The sequence below is a fragment of the Rhinoraja longicauda genome, chromosome 4, assembly GCF_053455715.1.
Source record: "Rhinoraja longicauda isolate Sanriku21f chromosome 4, sRhiLon1.1, whole genome shotgun sequence".
NCBI classification, from domain to species: Eukaryota; Metazoa; Chordata; class Chondrichthyes; order Rajiformes; family Arhynchobatidae; genus Rhinoraja; species Rhinoraja longicauda.
The window spans coordinates 747,093-771,163 of record NC_135956.1 but is presented as its reverse complement, the minus strand read 5'-3'; the positions used below and the strand labels follow the sequence as shown (position 1 = coordinate 771,163).

General features: G+C 46.3%; 1 protein-coding gene across 1 annotated transcript; it reads left to right on the top strand.

Annotated features, from left to right (window-relative positions):
• The first annotated feature begins 4,751 nt into the window (after positions 1 to 4,751).
• On the top strand, positions 4,752 to 23,055 carry LOC144593048 (CCN family member 3-like). Its single transcript, XM_078398461.1, has 5 exons — positions 4,752 to 4,802; positions 6,643 to 6,868; positions 16,463 to 16,714; positions 20,034 to 20,242; positions 22,774 to 23,055. The coding sequence occupies exons 1-5, from the start codon at positions 4,752 to 4,754 to the stop codon at positions 23,053 to 23,055; spliced, it is 1,020 nt and encodes a 339-aa protein (XP_078254587.1).
• The last annotated feature ends 1,016 nt before the right edge of the window (positions 23,056 to 24,071 follow it).

Genomic DNA, 24,071 nt, shown 5'->3' with positions numbered 1-24,071 from the left:
ATGTGTCCTAGGAGACACAGCAAACTTCAGATGCTGGAACCTTGAGCAAAACACAAAGTACTGAAGGAACTCAGCAGGTCAGGCAGCATCTGTGGAGGGAATTAACATTTTGGTTGGGGAACTTCTTCAGATTGATTCAGTCTGCATGAAGAAGAATCGGTCTGAGGAAGGGTCCAGACCAAAATGTTGCCTGTCCATTCCTTCCACAGATGCTGCCTGTCCCATTGAGTTTCTCCATCACTTTGTGTTTTGCTCAATGTATTCATGGATTCCAGTTTTTAAACAAAATCTTCACTGAGAAAAGTAACATCCTAGAGGAGGACTTTCAGCCAAGCTCACATGTTTGGACTGTTCTTTCCATCGAGGTCGAGGTTGAGGTTGAGGTCATCCTGACTCTCAGCTTTCTCACCGTGGGGTCTTGTCACAGCCACTGCAGATCTCTGTCTTACTCCAAATCTACTGCAGAGAGGTTACCTAGGTATTCACAAATAAATCATTTCACCTCCAGTGCAGTGATGTCAGTGACAAACAGGGATTAGTCAGCATGGCTGGCTACCACATGCAGGCAGGCAGATATCAGACGCATACACATGCTCATAATAACTGGGTCTTTCTCAGAGCAGGGTTTCCATTTCCACAATATGTAGCTGGCTGTCGAATCATGGCTCTGGGAAGCAGGTGCGATTCGTCCAGTCTGAGGGGACTGCACAGTGGCCAGCAAAGCACAGGAAGAACGGACCTGAAGGGACACGGCTACTGCTTATGTAACTGTAGCTGTAACACTATACACCGATCAGCCAAAAAATTATGACCACTGACAGGCGAAGTGAATAACATTGATTGCCTTGTTACAATGGCACCTGTCAAGGGGTGGGATATATTAGGCAGCAAGTGAACAGTCAGTTCTTGAAGTTGATGTGTTGGATGCAGGAGAAATGGGCAGGAGTAAAGACCTGAGCGACTTTGACAAGGGCCAAATTGTTATGACCAGACGACTGGGTCAGAGCATCTCTGAAACGGCAAGGCTTGTGGGGTGCTCCCAGTCAGCAGTGGTGAGTACCTACCGACAGTGGTCCGAGGAGGGACAAACCACAAACCGGCGACAGGGTGTTGGGCGCCCAAGGCTCATCGATGCGCGAGGGCAACGAAGGCTATCCCGTCTGGTCCGAACCGACAGAAGATCTACTGTGGCACAAGTCACAGAAAATTTTAATGGTGATCATGGGAGGAATGTGTCACAATACACAGTGCATCGCACCCTGCTGCGTATGGGGCTGCACACGGAGGACCAACAGCATATTAGGCAGGTGGGCATAATGTTTTGGCTCATCAGGTCATAATGTTTTGGCTGATCGGTGTATTCTGTAGCATTATATTCTGCACTCTGGTATTTTACTCTTTACCTGTTGTATTGTGTATGGCTTGATTGTATTCATGCACAGCATGATTTGACTGGATAGGATGTAAACAAATGTTGTCAATGTATCTGTGTGCACATGACAATAATAAATCTTTACCAATAGCAAGTTCATTCTCCATCCACTCCAGCTCCGTGCTTACACAACCAGGTACATAATGGGGACGGGTAAAGTGGAGCAGCAGGGAAGTTGGTTAGTTAGTTTTGTTTATTGTCACGCCCACGGGAGTCTAGATTGTCCCGTCAACGGAAGGCTCGAGGCCCAAACAACAATCTTTCCCTCAATGTCAGCAAAACAAAGGAGATTGTGATGCGCTGGTGAAAGCTGGTGAAATTATTGGGATACTTCACAGCATGGTTTGGGAACAATTTACATCAAAGACTGCAAGAAATTGCAAAGCATTGTGCGCCTAGCCCAGACCAACCTCTCTTCCATTGACTCCATCTACACCTCGCGCTGCCTCGGCAAGGCCAGCAGCCCAGACCAACCTCTCTTCCATTGACTCCTTCTACACCTCACGCTGCCTCGGCAAGGCCAGCAGCCCAGACCATCGCACAAACCAACCTCTCTCTTCCATTGACTCCATCTACACCTCACGCTGCCTCGGCAAGGCCAGCAGCCCAGACCATCGCACAATCCAACCTCCCTTCCATTGACTCCTTCTACACTTCACGCTACCTCAGCAAGGCCACCAGCATAATCAAGGACCAGTCTCACCCCGGGCACACCCTCTTCTCCCCTCTCCCATCGGGCATGGCAACAGAGGTTTGGAAACGCACACCTCCAGATTCAGGGACAGTTTCTTAATCAGCTGTTATCAGACATCTGAACCATTCTATCACCAACTGGAGAGCGATCCTGACCGATCATCTACCTCATTGGGAGACCATCAAAACATCTTTAATCGGACTTTATTGGGCTTTATCTTGCACTGTATGTTATTCCCTTTATCCTGAATCTGTACACTGTAGATGGTTTGATTGCAATCATGTATTGTCTTTGCGCTGACTGGATAGCACGCAACAAAAAGCTTTTCACTGTACCTCGGTACACGTAACAATAAAATAAACTCTAAACTCGAATCTATGCCTAATCTAAACACTTAAATCAATTTATTGCCTCTCCTAACATGACCTTTAATTGCTATGTTGAGCTCTTTTCCATTCATGCTTCTCCAGTATGTAAGCCCTCGGGTTAAATATACTACAAACCTGTCCAATTTTCTTATAATTACCAGGATTTTCCCCAGCATGTGCATGCCAAAGTGGGGGAACATAGAACTGTAGTGCAAATGGGTGATCAATGATCGATGATGGGTGAAGTCCCTGTTTCTATACTGCTCCTCTAAACTAAACTGTTAAAGGGAAGGTTCCCTGAAGAAGGGTCTCGACACAAAACTATTACTTCTCTCCAGAGATGCTTCCTGTCCCGCTGAGTTGCTCCAGCATTTTGTGTCTATCTTCGGTGTAAACCAGCATCTGCGGTTGCCTCCTACACAAAGCGAAGGTCTACCTGACTATGACCAGTGTCAGAAGTCATTCCACAAGCTTGGAGGAAACCAAGGCAAAGCACAGATAAGAGTAACAACCCCAAATTTCAGGTGGAACTTTAAATGCCATCATGTGCTAAGTCATTGTCAGGAGAGAAGCCCAAGAAAGACAAATGAAATACCAGGTTTAATGACCTCATGTGCATTGCCTCAACTACCTCCTCTGGCAGCTCGTTCCATACACCCACCACCCTTTGTGTGAAAAAGTTACCCCTTAGATTCCCATTAAATCTTTCCCCCTTCACCTTAAACCTATGTCCTTGTCTTCTTGTCCTCAATGCACTTACTCTGGGAAAGAGACTTTTTTGCATCTAACGATCTGTTCCTCTCATGATTTTATTCACCTCAATAAGATCACCCCTCATCCTCCTGCACCCAATGAATAGTCCCAGCCTACTCAACCTCTCCCTATAACTCAGATGCTCTGGTCCTGGCAACATCCTCGTAAATCTTCTCTGTACCCTTTCCAGCTTGACAGCATCTTTCCTATAACATGGTCTCAGGAACTGAACACTTCTGAACCCTTCTTCAGTGAGAATGAGGGGACATGGAGACACAGAGACGCAGGGTAAAGGGAAAGGTGTGAAAACTACAGATCAAAGCAGACATTGATCGAGGAAATGTAAAATGGTTCAAAGATCGACACAAAATGCTGGAGTAACTCAGCGGGACAGGCAGCACCTCTGGAGAGAAGGAATGGGGGACATTTCGGGTCGAGACCCTTCTTCAGACTGGTTCATTGTAAGCTGAGGGGAATGTGACAATGAGACATACAATCAATACAATTAGTCAGGATGGTGCAACTCAATTTACAGTGAACCATTCTTTTATCATTGATCATCACCTGCTTTGATCTGTTGTTTTCACACTTTACCTTTCCATATCCCTTGTCCCCTTCTCCACTCTCAGTCTGAAGAAGGGTCTCGACCAAAAACGTCACCCATTCCTTCTCTTCAGAGATGCTGCCTGGCCCACTGAGTTACTCCAGCATTTTGTGTCTACCTCTGCCTTTTATCTGTCGTTTTCACACCTTTCCCTCCCATATCTCTATGTCTCTGTGTCTCCATGTCCCCTCACTCTCACTGCAGAAGGGTTCAGATGTGTCCAGTTGCTGAGACCATGTTATAGGAAAGATGTTGTCTGACCCGCTGAGTTACTCCAGCACTGTGACTTTTACCTCCCGTGAAATCACGGTGCGGGGAGTTCTGCCGTGACAAGTGTTCCATAATGCGAATTGAATATAACACAATTAATTAGGGAACACAATTTGTACTACTGGTTAAAAAAACTCATATTGATCAGGAGCTGAGAACCACTTAAAAGTTACACTGAAAATTGACAAGCAGGAAGAAAACTGTCTTGGACAGAATACAAGTCTAGAGATAAAAAAAAGTCTATTTTGTAGCCAGACACTGTTGTTCATTAAGAACACAAGGGGCCAGTTTCACCGCGTCACCCATTCCTTCTCTCCAGAGATGCTGTCTGACCCGTTGAGTTACTCCAGCATTGTGTGTCTGTCTTCGGTGTATATAACCAGCATCTGCAGTTCCTACCTATATTTGTATCCAATCCACGACGTGATTTTCGGCGCCTTCAACAACTCCAGCGAAGGGCGGCGGAATAAAAATGCAGACGGGGCGCAGCCCAGCCTAGCGCAGCCCAGCCCAGCGCCCAGCGCCGAGCAGCCCAGCGCAGCCTAGCCCAGCCCAGGCGCAGCCCAGCGCAGCCTAGCCCAGCCCAGCGCCGAGCAGCCTCCAGTCGTGTTTAATCAAGTCAGTAGCAGCATGGAGCACCTCGCCGCGGCACTCCTCACTCTACTGCTATTTTTAACCCAGGTGAACAGATTTAACAGCGCAATGGAGATGCAATTGATTACTATAATAAAACCCTCGCGCATTCTGTCTAAAGTATTTTTGTCTCAAACGTAAACAAAAAGAATGGGCAGAGTTGGTCTGACAGAAATTAAAGTGAAAGTCGCTCATCTGCCAGCAAGTGATACAAAGGTTACCGGCTTTTAAACAAGTGTGCAGGTGGGTGGGTGGGGGGCACGAATGGGAAGCTGGGGTGAGAGAGCTGAAGGGGATTGTACAATGAGGAAATGTTGAGGTATAAGCCTGTAAATATGAGTGACGAAGACCGGAACATTACCACCTTGTAACACAGCGACGTTTTACTTCAAACGTTGTTTTTTTTAAATAGTGGGAACATGCGGGTGTTCGAGGTAATGGGGAGCAGGCAGGTGAGGGGTGGATGGTGGAGTAGACGATGGGCCGAATGGCCTAATTCTACTCCTGTCACTTATGACCTTAGTGGATCTCAGTCAGTTCAATATTTCATTGTGGGTCTATCTTCTGTCGCCTCCTTTGGCTCTGGTTTATTTCACTCGCATGTTTAAACCGTAATGTTTTCATGTTTTTTGCTTTGTTCTTATTGTTCATTGCAGCTGTGTGTGTGTGTGTGCACACTGGGCCAGTTCATTGCAGTTGTGTGTGCACTGTCACTGGGCCAGTTCATTGCAGTTGTGTGTGCACTGTCACTGGGCCAGTTCATTGCAGCTGTGTGTGCACTGTCACTGGGCCAGTTCATTGCAGCTGTCTGTGTGTGTGTGTACACTGGGCCAGTTCATTGCAGTTGTGTGTGTGCACTGTCACTGGGCCAGTTCATTGCAGTTGTCTGTGTGTGTGCACTGTCACTGGGCCAGTTCATTGCAGTTGTGTGTGTGCACTGTCACTGGGCCAGTTCATTGCAGCTGTCTGTGTGTGTGTGTACACTGGGCCAGTTCATTGCAGTTGTCTGTGTGTGTGCACTGTCACTGGGCCAGTTCATTGCAGTTGTCTGTGTGTGTGCACTGTCACTGGGCCAGTTCATTGCAGTTGTGTGTGTACACTGTCACTGGGCCAGTTCATTGCAGCTGTCTGTGTGTGTGTGTGTGTACACTGGGCCAGTTCATTGCAGTTGTCTGTGTGTGTGCACTGTCACTGGGCCAGTTCATTGCAGCTGTCTGTGTGTGTGCGTACACTGGGCCAGTTCATTGCAGTTGTCTGTGTGTGTGCACTGTCACTGGGCCAGTTCATTGCAGCTGTGTGTCTGTGTGCACTGTCACTGGGCCAGTTCATTGCAGCTGTGTGTGTGTGTGCACTGTCACTGGGCCAGTTCATTGCAGCTGTGTGTGTGTGCACACTGGGCCAGTTCATTGCAAGTGTCTGTGTGCACTGTCACTGGGCCAGTTCATTGCAGTTGTGTGTGTACACTGTCACTGGGCCAGTTCATTGCAGTTGTGTGTGTGTGCACTGTCACTGGGCCAGTTCATTGCAGTTGTGTGTGTGTGTGTGCACTGTCACTGGGCCAGTTCATTGCAAGTGTCTGTGTGCACTGTCACTGGGCCAGTTCATTGCAGTTGTGTGTGTGTGTGTGTGTGCACTGTCACTGGGCCAGTTCATTGCAGTTGTGTGTGTGTGTGCGCACTGTCACTGGGCCAGTTCATTGCAAGTGTCTGTGTGCACTGTCACTGGGCCAGTTCATTGCAGTTGTGTGTGTGTGTGTGTGTGTGTGTGTGTGTGTGCACTGTCACTGGGCCAGTTCATTGCAGTTGTGTGTGTGTGTGTGTGTGTGTGTGTGTGCACTGTCACTGGGCCAGTTCATTTGCAGTTGTCTGTTTGACTTTGCTCTACACAGTGGGCCGGCGGCCGGCTTTGCCCTTCCCCGTGTGAATGCCCCGAGGAGGCACCGCGTTGCCCAGCGGGGGTGAGGCCGGCACTGGACCGGTGCGGCTGCTGCGGTGTTTGCGCCAGGCAGGCGGGCGAGCCGTGCTCCGACAACCACCGCTGCGACCACGACCAGGGGCTGCACTGCGACCACAGGCTAGACGCTGCCAGCCCGCACCGCCTCGGCGTCTGCATCGGTGAGTGTGAGCCTCTCACTGTGTGTGAGCCAACCCGCCCCTCGTCCTCTTCACTAATGTCCAGCAGAACTAATACGGATAGTGAGTGGCGCAACGATGGAGTTGCTGCCTGACCGCGCCAGGGACCCTGGTTCGATTCTAACCTCGGGTGCTGTCTGTCCGGAGTTTGTATGTTCTCCCCATGACCTGCGCGGGTTTTCTCCGGGTGCTCCGGTTTCCTCCCACACTCCAAAGCCGTGCAGGTTTGTAGGTTGATTTGCTTCGGCGAGAATTGTAAATTGCCCTTGGTGTGTGTTGGATAGCGTTAGTATAGGGGATCGCTGGTCGGTGCGGGCCGAATGGCCTGTTCCCGTGCTGTATCTCTAAACTAAACCAAACTAGTAAGATGTGCCTATTTTGTCGAACATGAACCTGCCGTGATATTAGCATGAGCGATACAGGCTACGATAATGACATTGCTTAAAATGTTATTAAAATGAACGTGTAAATGTTCATCTGTGCTATACCAATTTAATATTGATATGGAGCCATCCGGCTTGGCCGATATCAGCTGGGACCCTGCGACGTGCTTTCAGGAGCCCGTGGAAATAAATATAAAATATAATATAATATATTCCTTTATTTGTCCCACACCGGGGAAATTTACAATGTTACAGCAGCAAAGTGGATAGCAAGAGATCATTTATTATAAATAAAAGAAAAGACAAGGATAAATTGTCATCAGTTTACTGTGTATTCCTTTAACTGTTACTGTTGACTGGTGTGCTGGGAACAGTGCTGGTTGTGCAGTCTCACAGCAGCGGGAAGGAAGGACCTCCGATATCTCTCCTTCACGCACTTGGGGTGAAGGAGTCTGTCACTGAAGGAGCTACTCAGTGCAGTGACAGTGTCCTGCATGGGGTGGGAGTCGTTGTCCAGCAGCGATGTTAGCTTTGCCATCATCCTCCTCTCCCACCACCTGCACTGAGTCGAGGGGGCCACCCAAGACAGAGCCGGCCTTCCTGACCAGCTTGTCGAGTCTCTTCCCTTAACCATAATAACAACTACAGCATGGAAACAGGCCTGTCCGGCCCTACCAGTCCACGCCGACCACTCTCCCTGACCTAGTCTCATCTACCTGCACTCAGACCATAACCCTCTAATCCCCTCCTATCCATATACCTATCCAATTTACTCTTAAATAATAAAATCGAGCCAGCCTCCACCACTTCCACCGGAAGCCCATTCCATACAGCCACCACCCTCTGAGTAAAGAAGTTACCCCTCATGTTACCCCTAAACTTTTGTCCCTCAATTCTGAAGCTATGTCCCCTTGTTGGAATCTTCCCCACTCTCAAAGGGAAAAGCCTACCCACGTCAACTCTGTCCGTCCCTCTCAAAATTTTAAAAACCTCTATCAAGTCCCCCCTCAACCTTCTACGCTCCAAAGAATAAAGACCCAACCTGTTCAACCTCTCTCTGTAGCCTAAGTGCTGAAACCCAGGCAACATTCTAGTAAATCTCCTCTGTACCCTCTCCATTTTGTCGACATCCTTCCTATAATTTGGCGACCAGAACTGCACACCATACTCCAGATTCGGCCTCACCAATGCCCTGTACAATTTTAACATTACATCCCAGCTTCTATACTCGATGCTCTGATTTATAAAGGCAAGCATACCAAACGCCTTCTTCACCACCCTATCCACATGAGATTCCGCCTTCAGGGAACAATGCACAGTTATTCCCAGATCCCTCTGTTCCACTGCATTCCTCAATTCCCTACCATTTACCCTGTACGTCCTATTTTGATTTGTCCTACCAAAATGCAGCACCTCACACTTATCAGCATTAAACTCCATCTGCCATCTTTCAGCCCACCCTTCCAAAAGGCCCAAGTCTCTCTGTAGACTTTGAAACTCTACTTTATTATTAACTACACCACCTATCTTAGTATCATCTGCATATTTACTAATCCAATTTGCCACACCATCATCCAGATCATTAATGTAAATGACAAACAACAGTGGACCCAACACAGATCCTTGGGGTACTCCACTAGACACTGGCCTCCAACCTGACATACAATTGTCAACCATTACCCTCTGGTATCTCCCATTCAGCCATTGTTGAATCCATCTTGCAACCTCACTATTAATAACCTTCTTAATCAACCTTCCATGTGGAACCTTGTCAAATGCCTTACTGAAGTCCATATAGACAACATCCACAGCCTTGCCCTTATCAATTTCCCTGGTAACCTCTTCAAAAAATTCAAGAAGATTAGTCAAACATGACCTTCCAGGCACAAATCCATGTTGACTGTTTCTAATCAGGCCTTGATTATCCAAATAATTATATATATTGTCACTAAGTATCTTTTCCATTAATTTTCCCACCACAGACGTCAAACTAACAGGTCTATAATTGCTAGGTTCTGTCGCTGAGATGCTGCTGCTCCAGCAGACCACTCCATAGAAAATGGCCGATGCAACCACCGTGTTGTAGAAGGTCCTTAGGAGTGTCCCCTGCAGGTCAAGTCTGCTCTGGCCCTTTTTGTACAGTGCATTGATGTTTTCAGTCCAGTCAAGTTTATTGTTGAGGTAAACACCCAGGTACTTATAAGAGTCCACCCTGTGCCTGCCTGTCCCGCTGAGTTACTCCAGCATTTTGTGTCTATCTGGGGGAAAATAATATCTTTTGATTAGCGATAGGCTTGTGGTTTTGTTATTTAAACATTTAGTATTCATCTTTATATTTCAGAATATAAGATTATGCTTAACATATATATCTTGGAGCGGACTTGGTGATTGGGATTGTGTAAGATGGGGGGGGGGGGGGGAGGATGGAAGGATTTGTGGAATTCATAAGGGATATTAAATTGTATCAATTAATAAACTGTATGAAGGGAAATCAATCACCCGTTCACACTAGTTTAGTTTAGTTTAGAGATGCAGTGCGGAATCAGGCCCATCGGCCCAACGAGTCCACACTGACCAGCGATCCCCACACACTAACACTAACCTACACACACTAGGGACAATGGACAATTTTACCAAGCCAATTAACCTGTATGTTGTATTTTTGGAGTGTGGGAGGAAACCGGAGCTCCCAGAGGAAACCCAAGCGGTCACGAGAAGAACATACAAACTCCGTACAGACAACACCCGTAGTCAGGGTCGAACCTAGGTCTCTGGCGATGTAAGGCTGCCACGCTACCTCTGCACCACCGTGCCGCCTTAATTGTTGAACTTATCAAGTGTTTCCTTTCTGCATTTGGAAGTGTGTGGTGATGCCCAGCAGGATTCCTCCTGGGTTGATATTTGCCGTGTGCATCAGTAATTTGAACATAAAAATGAAGGAAGTAATTTTCAAACATGAAAATTATTCCTAACTTGCTTAGGCAGAGAGACAAGAACATATTCAGCTAGAAGCAAATAGATTTATTCACAAAATGCTGGAGTAACTCAGCAGGTCAGGCAGCATCTCGGGAGAGAAGGAATGGGTGACGTTTCGGGTCGAGACCCTTCTTCAGACTGATGTCAGGGGGGTGGGACAAAGGAAGGATATAGGTGGAGACAGGAAGATAGAGGGAGACCTGGGTAGGGGAAGGGAGGGACAGAGGGACTATCTAAAGTTGGAGAAGTCGACGTTCATACCACTGGGCTGCAAACTGCCCAGGCGAAATATGAGGTGCTGTTCCCCCAATTTCCGGTGGGCCTCACTATGGCACTGGAGGAGGCCCATGACAGAAAGGTCAGACTGGGAATGGGAGGGGGAGTTGAAGTGCTCGGCCACCGGGAGATCAGTTTGGTTAATGCGGACCGAGCGCAGGTGTTCAGCGAAGCGATCGCCGAGCCTGCGCTTGGTTTCGCCGATGTAAATAAGTTGACATCTAGAGCAGCGGATGCAATAGATGAGGTTGGAGGAGGTGCAGGTGAACCTTTGTCTCACCTGGAAAGACTGTTTGGGTCCTTGGATGGAGTTGAGGGGGGGGAGGTAAAGGGACAGGTGTTGCATCTCGTGCGGTTGCAGGGGAAAGTGCCCGGGGTTGGGGTGGTTTGGGTAGGAAGGGACGAGTGGACCAGGGAGTTACAGAGGGAACGGTCTCTGCGGAACGCAGAGAGGGGAGGGGATGGGAAGATATGGCCAGTGGTGGGGTCCCATTGTAGGTGACGGAAATGTTGGTGGATGATATGTTGGATCCGCTGGCTGGTGGGGTGGAAGGTGAGAACGAGGGGGATCCTGTCCTTGTTGCGAGTGGGGGGAGGGGGAGCAAGAGCGGAGCTGCGGGATGTAGAAGAGACCCTAGCGAGAGCCTCATCTATAATGGATTAGGGGAAGCCCCGTTTCCTGAAGAAAGAGGACATCTCGGAAGCCCTAGTGTGAAACACCTCATCCCGGGCGCAGATGCGGCGTAGACGGAGGAATTGGGAGTAGGGGATAGACTTTTTGCAGGGGACCGGATGGGAAGAAGTGTAGTCCAGATAGCTGTGCGAGTCAGTGGGTTTATAGTAAATGTCCGTCACTAGTCTGTCTCCTGTGATGGAGATGGTGAGGTCCAGAAACGGGACGGAGATGTCGGAGATAGTCCAGGTATATTTAAGGGCAGGATGGAAATTGGAGGTGAAGTGTATGAAGTCAGTGAGTTCTGCATGGGTGCAAGAGGTAGCACCAATGCAGTCATCGATGTAGCGGAGGTAGAGTTCGGGGATGGGGCCAGTGTACGTCTGGCAAAGACCTTCTTTGTTGAAGCATTGCTAACTCTCATAAAAACAAAGGCCTTTCTATATGTTTGGTGAAACATAAAACACACATAGTGCAAGAATAACTTTCTCTGCAAACAAACTATCTCTGAACAATTTTGGAATATGTGGTCTGAATAACATCTATTTACTAAAACTCTTGTTTGTTTGTTTGTTCCTGAACTACAGCCAAAATGGTACATGATAGCGTGACAATTGTAGGCCCACCTTACTCACCGTCATCCCTTTGGTGCTAATGAAAGAAGTTTCATTGAAATAGGTGTTATATTTCAATTTATCGGTGTTATATCAAAATCGGTGTTATATTTTTAAAGTTATTCACATTTTAAAGTTTAAATCTATCTCCTAGGGAGGGAGGTAGCGAGGGGGGGAGGAGGGAGGAAAAGGGGGTTTGAAGTGGATGGAATGGGGTAGGGGAAAGGGGGACTGAGGGGAGGGGGAGGGAGGCGGGGAGGAGAGGGTGCTGCACCAATGCAGGAGAGGTTTGGGCCCAATGGGCATGGACCCATTGGGTCTAAACCTATCCTGCGATCCAGGCAACCCCCTGTCCAAACCTCTCCTGCGCCGGCCGGAGAGTCTCCCCCGGGGCCGGGTCCGGGCGAAGGGGGAGAGGAAAGGGGAGAGGGAGCCACTCACCCTGGCCCCGGGCGGCCATCGCGGCGTCCACAGCGACCCGTGGACCCGTTGGGTGCAAACCTCTCATACAGCAGCAGCTCGACGGCGACGGCCGTTGCTTTGAGCAGTAGGAGGCCCCGGCGGGCAACCAGCGCGCTTTGAGCGCACACGTGGATCCGGTGGCCATCTTATACAAGTATTAGATCAACGGGCTCCAACTGCGCAGGCGCGGACATGTTGGATTCCCATTGTGACGTCGAACACGGAGGTATTACTTCGCGGGCGCGGCTGACGAGCAGGGCAAGTGGAAAAGGGAATTATTAAAGTTTAAAAAGTGATCTTTAAAGTTTAAAAAATGAATAACTTTTAAAATATAACAACCATTTGAACCGCAGGCCAATGGTGAGTAAGGTGGGCCTAAAATTGTTGCGCTATCGTGTACCGTTTTGCCTGTATTTCGGGAACAAACAAACAAATATACGAATATACAAGATGAGAGTTTTAGTGATATATATCAGACCAAGTGGACCTGTTGGGCCCAAAACTCTCCTGTATTGGTGCAGCACCCTCTCCTCCCCCTCCCACCTCCCCACCGCTCTCCCCCTCCTCCCCTCCCCCTCTGCCACTCCCTCCCTCCCCCTCACCCCCCATCCACTCCTCTCCCTCTCCCCCCTTCCCCTCCCCCACACTCCATCCCCCTCAACCCCCCTTATCCTCCCCCTCCCTCCCGCCCCGCCCCCTCCCTATCTCCCTAGGAGATAGATTTAAACTTTAAAATGTGAATAACTTTCACACCGATTTCAATGAAACTTCTTCCATTAGCACCAAAGGGACGACGGTGAGAATTAGGCCATTCGACCTGCTGCCAGATCAAGTCTGCTCCACCATTCAATCATGGCTGATCTACCTTCCCCTCTCAACCCCATTCTCCTGCCTTTTCCCCATAACCTTTGACACCCTCGCTAATCAAGAACCTATCAATCTCCGCTTTAAAAACACCCAAAGATTTGGCCTCTACAGCTCTGTCTAAAGAGTTTCCTCCTCAACACCTTTCTAAAAGCATGTCCGTTTACTCTGAGGTTGTTCCCTCCAGTCTTACTCTTCCACTAGTGGAAACATCCTCTCCACATCCACTCTGTTTAGGCCTTTTATTATTCAGTAAGTTTCAATGAGATCCCCGCTTATCATTCTATACTCCAGCAAGTACCGACAGGCCCAAGGCCATCAAACGCTCACCAAACATTAACCCAATCATCCCTTGGATCATTTTCATAAACCTCCTCTGCACCCCATCTAACATCAGCACATCCCTCCTCAGATACGGGGCCCAAAAGTGCTCACAATGCTCTAAATGTGCCCTGACCCATGCGCTATAAGGAGCATTACATCTCTGCTAATATATATATTCTAATCTTCTCAAAATGAATACTAACATGCATTTGCCTTCCTTGCTACCAAACAAACAAACGAGAGTTTTAGTATATAGATAGATTGGAGCGAATTAGGCCATTCGAACTGCAAATTAACCTTGTGGGAATCGTGCAACAGCACTTCCAAGTCCCTTTGCACCGATTTTGGAATCCTCTCCCCATTTAGAAAATAGTCTACGCCTTTATTCCTACTACCAAAGTGCATGACCGCACACTTTGCTACGCTGCATTCCATCTGCCATTTTCATTCCATTTGCCCACTCTCCCAACCTGTCCAAGTCCTTCTGTAGACTATCTGCCTCCTCTACCCTACCTGCCCTTCCACCTCTCTTCATATCACCTGCAAACCTGGCCACAAAGCCATAATTTTCATCATCCAAATCATTAATATATAACGTGAAAAGTAACAGAGACAACTTCAATCCCTGCGGAACATCACCTGTCACTGGTAGTCAACCACAAACCCTTTATTCACACTCTTTGCCTTCTGCCATGACTGGATTACCTTATAAAAAAGTTTGAAAATATCAACAAGTGGATACAGCTCAGACATATTAGGTAAACAATAGCATTCATATTACTTGGTTTACCACATTAATCTTTGTGGTAAATGAAGAATTTATTTAAAAAATAGCTCCAGGTTATTTTTTTAAATACCTATGATTCTCCATCAAGAATTTCCATAACCTGAAAAATACTGAGCTGAACATTGTAACCTACCGAAGATAGACACAAAATGCTGGAGTAATTCAGTGGGACAGGCAGCATCTCTGGAGAGAAGGAATGGGCCGAGCGAGACCCTTCTTCAGACTCTCGACCCGAAACGTCACCCATTCTTTCCCTCCAGAGATCCTGCAGAGTTACTCCAGTATTTTGTGTCTATCTTTGGTTTAAACCAGCATTTGCAGTTCCTTCCTACATATACTGTAGTAACCAACTTCCCCAGACTTCCCCATTAATGCTCCCCCTGGTGGATAAAGTGGTTTGTAGTTTGGGATGCATGTTTAAGATGTTACATCATTGCACAACATTCAACTTGTATAAATCTTTCTGAAGTAAGAATCTGTTAAAAAATTAAAAAATAAAGATTCTCAACATTTACAAGATTTTTCAAATGTCATTTATTAACAAAGTAGATTATTCTACTGACAATCTGCTAAGAGTCTGAAGAAGGGTCTCGACCTGAAACATTACCCATTCCTTCTCTCCAGAGATGCCTGCCTGTCTCGCTGAGTTACTCCAGCATTTTGTGTCTATAATTCAGTGTAAACCATCATTTGTAGTTTCTTCCTACATCTAACAATTCTGATTCTCAAACATTTATCTATTCCCTCAGATCTATTGGAAGATGTATTATTATTACAGGTGGTTCTGCCATAACGTGTGTTTCCATGATACAAATTAGATGTAATGCAATTGATTAATTTTTAAATACCATTTGTACTGCGAGAGTCTAATTTATTACAATGTGATTTCTGATCGGGAAAGAGAGAACCACTTAAAAGTTACTTTGGAAATTGACAGATAAAAAACGGTTGCCACGTAACCTTCCTGCAGCAATCAGACACCTTTTTTTCCCTTAAGAATCTTGTTGTTGTTTCCACCTTGGGAAACCACTTAACATTGACAAGCAATTGCATTTATGCAATAATACACTATTGAACAATTCAAAATACATCCTTGCTATTTTTTAGCATGTAGTACCAAAAATAAGCTTACACATTAAAAAAGACCTTTATTTTTGAAAATCTTTCAGGAAAAATAAATGTTGTTATTGAAAATCTGAAACTCTTTAACCCCGAATGGCTTTTCCACATTGTTGTTTGTTTTTATGTTGCAATGTTGCACAAACTCTAGGTTTGTGAAGAATGCAGATATAGTAGTGAAAAGGAATTGTAGATGATGCTTTATACCAAAGATCGACACAAAATGGTAGAGTACCTCAGCAGGTCAGGCAGCATCTCTGGAAAAAGTGGATGGTGACATTTCTGGTTGGGACCCTTCAGATTGATTGCAAGGAGGGGGAGTGAGGAACTGCAAACTAGAAAATCAGGGTCAGCAACAGATGACCTCAGGCAGGGATGTTCCCTGACCTTTGTTGGCTAAGGAGGGCTACATCATTGTGAACTGGGGTTCTGGTCAACTGACCTTTAGTGGAGATGGGAGAGGGGGGTGGGGGAAGGGGGGGAAATGTTTGTGGAAGTTACCTAAAATTAGAAAATTCAACACTCATACTGCTGAGTAGTAAGCTGCCCAAGCAAAATATGAGGTGCCGTTCGTTTAATTTGTGCACGGCCTCACTCTGGCAATAGAAGATGCCCAGGACAGGAAGGTTAGTGTGGGAAGGGAAGTTAAACTGGTTAGCAACTGGGACTGCTTGGTGGACAGAACATAATGGTTCAGCTAAACAGTCTATGCATTGTTTCACCAATGTACAGGAGCCCACATCGGGAACACCAGATGCAGTAGATGAGGTTAGAGGAGGGGCACGAGAACCTTTGCCTCACCTGGAAGTCCACGAGTTCTACACGGGTGCAGGAGGCAGCCCTGATCCAGTTGACGAAGTAGTAAAGAAAGATTTGGGGGAATAGGGCCAGAGTACACCTGGAAGAAGGACTGTTCAATGTCACCAACAATAAGGCAGGCATAGCTAGGGCCCACGCGTGGCTACACCTTTAACCCGGAGAAAGTCAGGGATGTCCAAGAATGCAAACATAGCATTATAGCAGAACTTTATGTGTACAAGATTTTCTTAGTGAAAGCAATTACAAAGAATGATCTAAACTTTTATCTTTGAAACCCAGCACATGAAGGTAATATCTGCATGTATGATGGTGTCATCTATCGGAATGGAGAGACCTTCCAACCAAGCTGCAAGTATCAGTGTTCGTGCAGAGATGGGTTAATTGGTTGTGTGCCCCGCTGTAACTTGGATATCCTCCTCCCTGGCCCAGACTGTCCATTTCCCAAACAAGTGCAGATGCCAGGAGAGTGCTGTGAACAATGGGTGTGTGACCACAAACAGGACAGTCCTCTTGAACAACTTGCTCTGGAAGGTAAGGGTCAACGTTCAGGATTGAATCAGATCATCACAATGGATTGACTGATTGCTTGAAAGATACAGCATGGAAATGGTCCTTGGTCCACGCTGATCATTAATTATCCATTCACACTATTTCCATCTTATCCCATTTTCGCATCCCACATTAATGCAGGCCAATTAACGAACAATCCGCATTACTTTGGGGTGTGGGATGAAACCGGATTACACGGAGGAAACCCACACAGTCACAGGGAGAACGTGCAAACTCCACACGGCCAGCAACTGAGGTCAGGATGCAACCTGGGTCGCTAGCGCTGTGAGGCAGCAGCACTACCATCTGCACCACTGCGCCGCCCTTGCCAACAGTATTTGCCCATTTGCTGCACCAATCATTGTGCCTCCATCATCTTGGACCTCCGTCAGTTCCACCACTGTCCCACTCATGAAGTAGGTGAAAAATGGCAAACATCCTGAGACTTCACCTCGCTGAAGGCCTTTGACACTAAAATCAGAGATATTTAAAAAGAGATGGACATGATTTTAATCATTGGGAATCTACAATTACCTATATTAACAGCTAGCTCCACCAATGTGAGAGTTGGGAAAATATATTCAAACTTTACAATCCCCCCCCCCCCCAGGGCCTTGCTTTACAACCCCCCCCAGTGCCTTGCTTTACAACCCCCCCCAGTGCCTTGCTTTACAATCCCCCCAGTGCCTTGCTTTACAACCCCCCCCAGTGCCTTGCTTTACAACCCCCCCCAGTGCCTTGCTTTACAATCCCCCCCAGTGCCTTGCTTTACAACCCCCCCCAGTGCCTTGCTTTACAACCCCCCCAGTGCCTTGCTTTACAACCCCCCCCAGTGCCTTGCTTTACAATCCCCCCCAGTGCCTTGCTTTACAACCCCCCCAGTGCCTTGCTTTACAACCCCCCCCAGTGCCTTGCTTTACAATCCCCCCCAGTGCCTTGTTTTACAATCCCCCCAGTGCCTTGCTTTACAATCCCCCCAGTGCCTTGTTTTACAATCCCCCCAGTGCCTTGCTTTACAACCCCCCCCCCAGTGCCTTGCTTTACAACCCCCCCCCAGTGCCTTGCTTTACAATCCCCCCCCAGTGCCTTGCTTTACAACCCCCCCAGTGCCTTGCTTTACAATCCCCCCCAGTGCCTTGCTTTACAATCCCCCCCAGTGCTTTGTTTTACAACCCCCCCCAGTGCCTTGCTTTACAACCCCCCCCAGTGCCTTGCTTTACAATCCCCCCCAGTGCCTTCCTTTACAACCCCCCCCAGTGCCTTGCTTTACAACCCCCCCCCAGTGCCTTGCTTTACAACCCCCCCAGTGCCTTGCTTTACAACCCCCCCCAGTGCCTTGCTTTACAACCCCCCCCAGTGCCTTGCTTTACAACCCCCCCAGTGCCTTGCTTTACAACCCCCCCCAGTGCCTTGCTTTACAACCCCCCCCAGTGCCTTGCTTTACAACCCCCCCAGTGCCTTGCTTTACAACCCCCCCCCAGTGCCTTGCTTTACAACCCCCCCCAGTGCCTTGCCTGTCTCCATTTGTAATCGACTTTAGCCCCACATTCACTACAGAAATATTTCTGACCAGTTGCCCATTCACAAATAAAATTGTGCTATTGTTGACAGTTTCACCTGTGGACTAAAACTCTACCTACATCGATCAGCCAAAACATTATGACCTGGTGAGCCAAAACATTATGACCACCTGCCTAACATGCTGTTGGTCCTCCGTGTGCAGCCCCATACGCAGCAGGGTGTGATGCACTGTGTATTGTGACACATTCCTCCCGTGACCACTATTAAAATTTTCTGTGACTTGTGCCACAGTAGATCTTCTGTCGATTTGGACCAGACGGGATAACCTTCATTGCCCTCGTGCATCGATGAGCCTTGGGCGCCCAACACCCTGTCGCCGGTTTGTGGTTTGTCCCTCCTCGGACCACTGTCGGTAGGTACTCACCACTGCTGACTGGGAGCACCCCACAAGCCTTGCCATTTCAGAGATGCTCTGACCCAGTCGGCTAGCCATAACAATTTGGCCCTTGTCAAAGTCGCTCAGGTCTTTACTCCTGCCCATTTCTCCTGCATCCAACACATCAACTTCAAGAACTGACTGTTCACTTGCTGCCTAATATATCCCACTCCTTGACAGGTGCCATTGTAACAAGATAATCAATGTTATTCACTTCATCTGTCAGTGGTCATAATGTTTTGGCTGATCGGTGTATATTTCATTCTTTACGATGCTCCTTACAATCTACATTTTTTACAAGATTTTTGATCACATTGCGGAGATCAGTATCAATATCCTAACACCATGGTCAGAATAATGCCTCGGGTGGATGATAAAGGTAATTTCATAGAACTTGGCAAAAGGAGAGGACTAGGTAAAAGGGACAAAGTGGAATGGATATATAAATAACAATAATAAAAAATAATAAAAAGTCCACACTTCTTAAACGTTAATGTTAAACTAGAACACACTGACTGAGTGAGATGACTTGTAATTACATTTGCATGAATGTTGGCAGAAATCTGGAAATGTCCCTTGATGCAAAATACTTTTAATATTGCAAATCTTGATCATTTCCAAAGTATGATGATTTATCTCTAATGCCTGGTTGACACAAAATGCTGGAGTAACTCAGCGGGTCAGGCAGCATCTCGGCAGAGAAGGAATGGGTGATGTTTCAGGTCGAAACTCTTCTTCAGACTGATGTCAGGGGAGGGGGCGGGATAAAGATAGGTAGTGGGAGACAGGAAGACTCTTCTCCTCAAGGTATGTCTACTTTGAAGAAGTTCTCCTCTCTTTCTTCTCTCCAGAGATGCTGCCTGACTCGCTGAATTACTCCAGCATTTTGTGCCTACCTTCGATTTAAACCAGCCACTGCAGTTTTCTTTCCTACCAACTCGAATGCCTCTTCAGTTCTTGGTCGTGTGGAACAATGCAAAAAAGCTTCCAAGCCACATTGCTAAACAAGTATGAAAGTTTTATCTTGAAGACACACCTGCATACAAATAGCTCTACTGATGATAAAAGAACAGATACAAGAAGAAACGCCGCATATTTTCCAATGCACCCAAAAATGCAAATTAGTCGGTTAGTAAATTAACTCGGGTTTTGAAAAACTAGGTGAGATTTAGACAATAGACAATAGGTGCAGGAGTAGGCCATTCAGCCCTTCGAGCCAGCACCGCCATTCAATGCGGTCATGGCATATACAAAATAACTTCCCATTTGCAGAAGAAGGTCCTGCTACCATCGCCATGCTTCTGTATACGGCTTTGTCTAAGTGAATAGCATTGTTCCTTCCAGCTTACAGGCAGGAGGTGACCCATGAATTGGATCTGCACAATCCTGGTGTGAATTGTATACAGCAGACAACGCAGTGGACTGCCTGCTCCACTACCTGTGGCATGGGCATCTCCACCCGTCTTACTAATAAAAACCACCATTGCGATATGGTGAAGGAGCTGCGACTTTGTGAGGTTCGTCCATGCGGTGATTATAAAGTCACAGCCAGAGTGAGTATAAATGACCAATGCGGGTGGGTTGTAATTCAGTTATGTTCCTTTTTGCCCGTCAATGCGATGTTGGCATAAAGAGGAAACGGTAATTCCCTCATGGATTTGATAGCGGGAAACGGTGCAAAGTACTTCACAAAATCCAACTGGACCAAGATGGATGCTGAGTCAAAAGCACAGTGAAATATCTCAGTGTCAAAGCAATATGAAGGCAGCTCGTGAAGGTGGTTTTGGAGTAGAGACTCAAGGGTAAGCATGGCCAGATGCTTGAGGAAACGGTCATGAGGAAGGCCCAGGAATTAGAGAACTTAACTAAGATGGATGGAAGGTCGGTTATAAAGCAGACTTTACTTTTTTTTTATTGCAGATAAAACTCTGCGATAAACTTTAAAAACTTGAGAATTAACATTCTGCACTTGCTGGAAATTTGAAACAAAATGTCATAAAATGCTGGAAAATCTCAACAGAGCTGGCAGCATCTGTGACAGTCAGACAAAATGTGAAGGTTTCCCTTTCCCCTGCCTCTCAGTCTGAAGAAAGGTCTCGTCCCGAAACATCACCTATTCCTTTTCTCCAGAGATGCTGTCTGACCTGCTGAGTTACTCCAGCTTTTTGTGTCTATCTGGATTAGCAATAATTAATATGTATGAGTGAGACTTGGTACAGGATAGCAAAATTGAGGATGAGTTCAGTGAATGCAGTTTGGGAGGTTGATTGGGAGAGCACTGGATTGGTTTGATCTTTGGCAACGTTGTAAAATGAACAACACTGAACAACGCTTTCATCCACATCACCCAAACCCCCTTGCATGTGGAGAGGCCAAAAGCTATAGATGTGTTTCATCCATAAATGAGGACTGGAACATATACTGTAAAGGTTCCAGGCCTTTTGTGATGGAGAGGATACATGGTGGAAGTACATTATAGGATTAAATTGAGTGTGAGATTGAGTGTATTTAACCTACCGAATAATGAAAGGCCCAGATAAAAAGGATGTGGAGTGGATATTTCCAGTAGTGGGAGAGTCGAGGACCAGAGGGCACAGCCTCAGAATAAAAGTATTCACTTTTATAATGGAGGCAAAGAGGAATTTCTTTAGCCAGAGGGTTGTGAATCTGTGGAATTCATTGCCACAGGTGGCTGTGGCGGCTAAGTCATTGGGTATTTTAAAAATGGAGGTTGATAGGTTCTTGATTATTCAGGGTGTCAAAGGTTACGGGAAGAAGGCAGGAGAGTGGGGTTGAGAGGGAAAGATAGATCAGCCATGATTGAAGGCAGAGCAGATTCAATGGGCTGAATAGCCTAATTCTGCTAGCACGTCTTGTGGTCTAGTATTCCAAGGATCTTCACAGGAGTGCTATCAATTGATATACTTGTGTAAATGTGAAGTGATAATTATTTTGTTAGCTGATTATCATAAAATAGGAATCCTTGTTACTAATTTGGAATTTTTCAAGTTTAATTTATCCCAAGGATATTGCTTTGCTTGATATCTATTCATTATATCATTCAACAATTGCACTGTGACCATGGCCTCTTTACTCCACCAACAAGACTGTCATTATTAGTGAATGGAAATGGGTCTCTTTGTCATTATCTATCTTGGTGACCTCAAAATCATGCCTCATTCACTTCTGCATATGCGGACAGTGAAAGGCTTGGATAGAGTGGATGTTTCCACTAGTTGGAAAGTCTAGGACTAGAGGTCATAGCCTCAGAATTAAAGGGCATTCCTCTAGGAAGGAGATGAGGAGGGATTTCTTTAGTCAGAGGGTGGTGAATCTGTGGAATTCACTGCCACAGAAGGCTGTGGAGGCCGTCAATGGATATTTTTAAGGCAGAGATACTATCATATCATCATATCATATCATATATATACAGCCGGAAACAGGCCTTTTCGGCCCACCAAGTCCGTGCCGCCCAGCGATCCCCGTACATTAACACCATCCTACACCCACTAGGGACAATTTTTACATTTACCCAGCCAATTAACCTACATACCTGTACGTCTTTGGAGTGTGGGAGGAAACCGAAGATCTCGGAGAAAACCCACGCAGGTCACGGGGAGAACGTACAAACTCCTTACAGTGCAGCACCCGTAGTCAGGATCGAACCTGAGTCTCCGGCGCTGCATTCGCTGTAAAGCAGCAACTCTACCGCTGCGCTACCGTGCCGCCCGATACTGTAGATAGATTCTTGATTAATATGGATGTCAGGGGTTATGGGGAGAAGGCAGGAGAATGGGGTTAGGGGGGAGAGATAGATCAGCCATGATTGAATGGTGGAGTAGACTTGATGGGCCGAATGGTCTAATTCTGCTCCTCCACTTATGAATGGATGCATAAATGGATCTGCTAGTTTGAGGGAGAATGTGGAGAGGGTGAAACTCAGATTCAGCAGACATGTAAAATGGATGGTCACAATGTACACCACATGATAAGAAGAAAAACATCTATGAAGAGTTGCAGTTCCAACTTTGTTCCTTATTTCCAACTGTATATCTTTTCTTGTTTTACTCTTTTTTATTCTTAGAAAGGAAAGAAGTGCATCCGCACATCAAAAGCAATGAAACCAACTCGTTTAGTATATAATGACTGCTCTAGCATACAGTACTTTAAACCTAAATACTGTGGAGTCTGCACTGACAGACGATGCTGTACGCCCCGCAGCACCAGAACATCTCAGCTGGACTTCAAATGTGCAAGAGGAGCAATTATTAAACAACAGATGATGATCATTACCACATGTGTCTGCCATTATAACTGCGCCCAAGACAACACTGCTCTCCAAATGGAACAATTATCAAGGCCTTGAATATTTGCCTTGCATTTTCATAGCTGGTTATTGGAACATTGCTTTTTTTTACATTTGTCTAAATAATCTTTAAACACATTGAATTGGAGTTTGTTTGTGAAATAGTTTTCTTCTCACATACTGTAAATTGTAAACTGATCTAGCATTATTACATTGAGAATTATGTCTGTACAGGTCCTGTTAATGCTATTAAAGTATATTTTTATATAAACATTACAAATGTCTTCATTTTCCATGTTAATAGATATTGATATTTTGCTAAACAGTCTAATTTGAGATGAAGCCACCATCTTCGACATATTTCGCTTACAACCCAGCGGTATGAATATCGACTTCTCTAACTTAATAGAAACATAGAAACATTGAAAATAGATGCAGGAGGAGGCCATTCGGCCCTTTTAGCCAGCACCGCCATTCATTGTGATCATGGCTGATCGTCCCCAATCAATAACCCGTGCCTGCCTTCTCCCCATATCCCTTGATTCCACTAGCCCCTAGAGCTCTATCTAACTCTCTCTTAAATCCATCCAGTGATTTGGCTTCCACTGCCCTCTGTGGCAGAGAATTCCACAAATTCACAACACTCTGGGTGAAAAAGTTTTTTCTCACCTCAGTTTTAACTTCAAATAACTCTTGCTTTCCCTCTCTCTCCATCCCTCCTCCATTCGTGTTCTCCGACTAGTTTGACTGTCCTCCTGATTACATTTTACTGAATGCAGGTCTCGTTGTCAACAATGATCTATTCTACATTTTCCTTGATTTTCATCCCCTTAGATCTCTCGTTTACACACCTTACCTTCCATGTCTCCCTCTCCCCTGACTCTCAGTCTGAAAAAGGGTCTCAACCTGAAACGTCACCCAATCCTCTCCAGAGATGCTGCCTGTCCTGCTGAGTTACTCCAGCAGTTTGTGACTGTCTTTTACCCATCCTGGCATGTTTCCTCCTGTGAAATCACAGTACAGGGAGTTCTGAGATGACAAGTGTTTTCATAATACAAATTGAATATAACAATGAA

Bases quoted from the DNA above. Each gene is read 5' to 3' on its own strand.
- LOC144593048 (XM_078398461.1), top strand. From the start codon at position 4,752: ATGGAGCACCTCGCCGCGGCACTCCTCACTCTACTGCTATTTTTAACC. The intron at 4,803-6,642 runs GTGAACAGATTT...TGCTCTACACAG, and splicing joins TACTGCTATTTTTAACCCAG to TGGGCCGGCGGCCGGCTTTG. The intron at 6,869-16,462 runs GTGAGTGTGAGC...TTTGAAACCCAG, and splicing joins CCGCCTCGGCGTCTGCATCG to CACATGAAGGTAATATCTGC.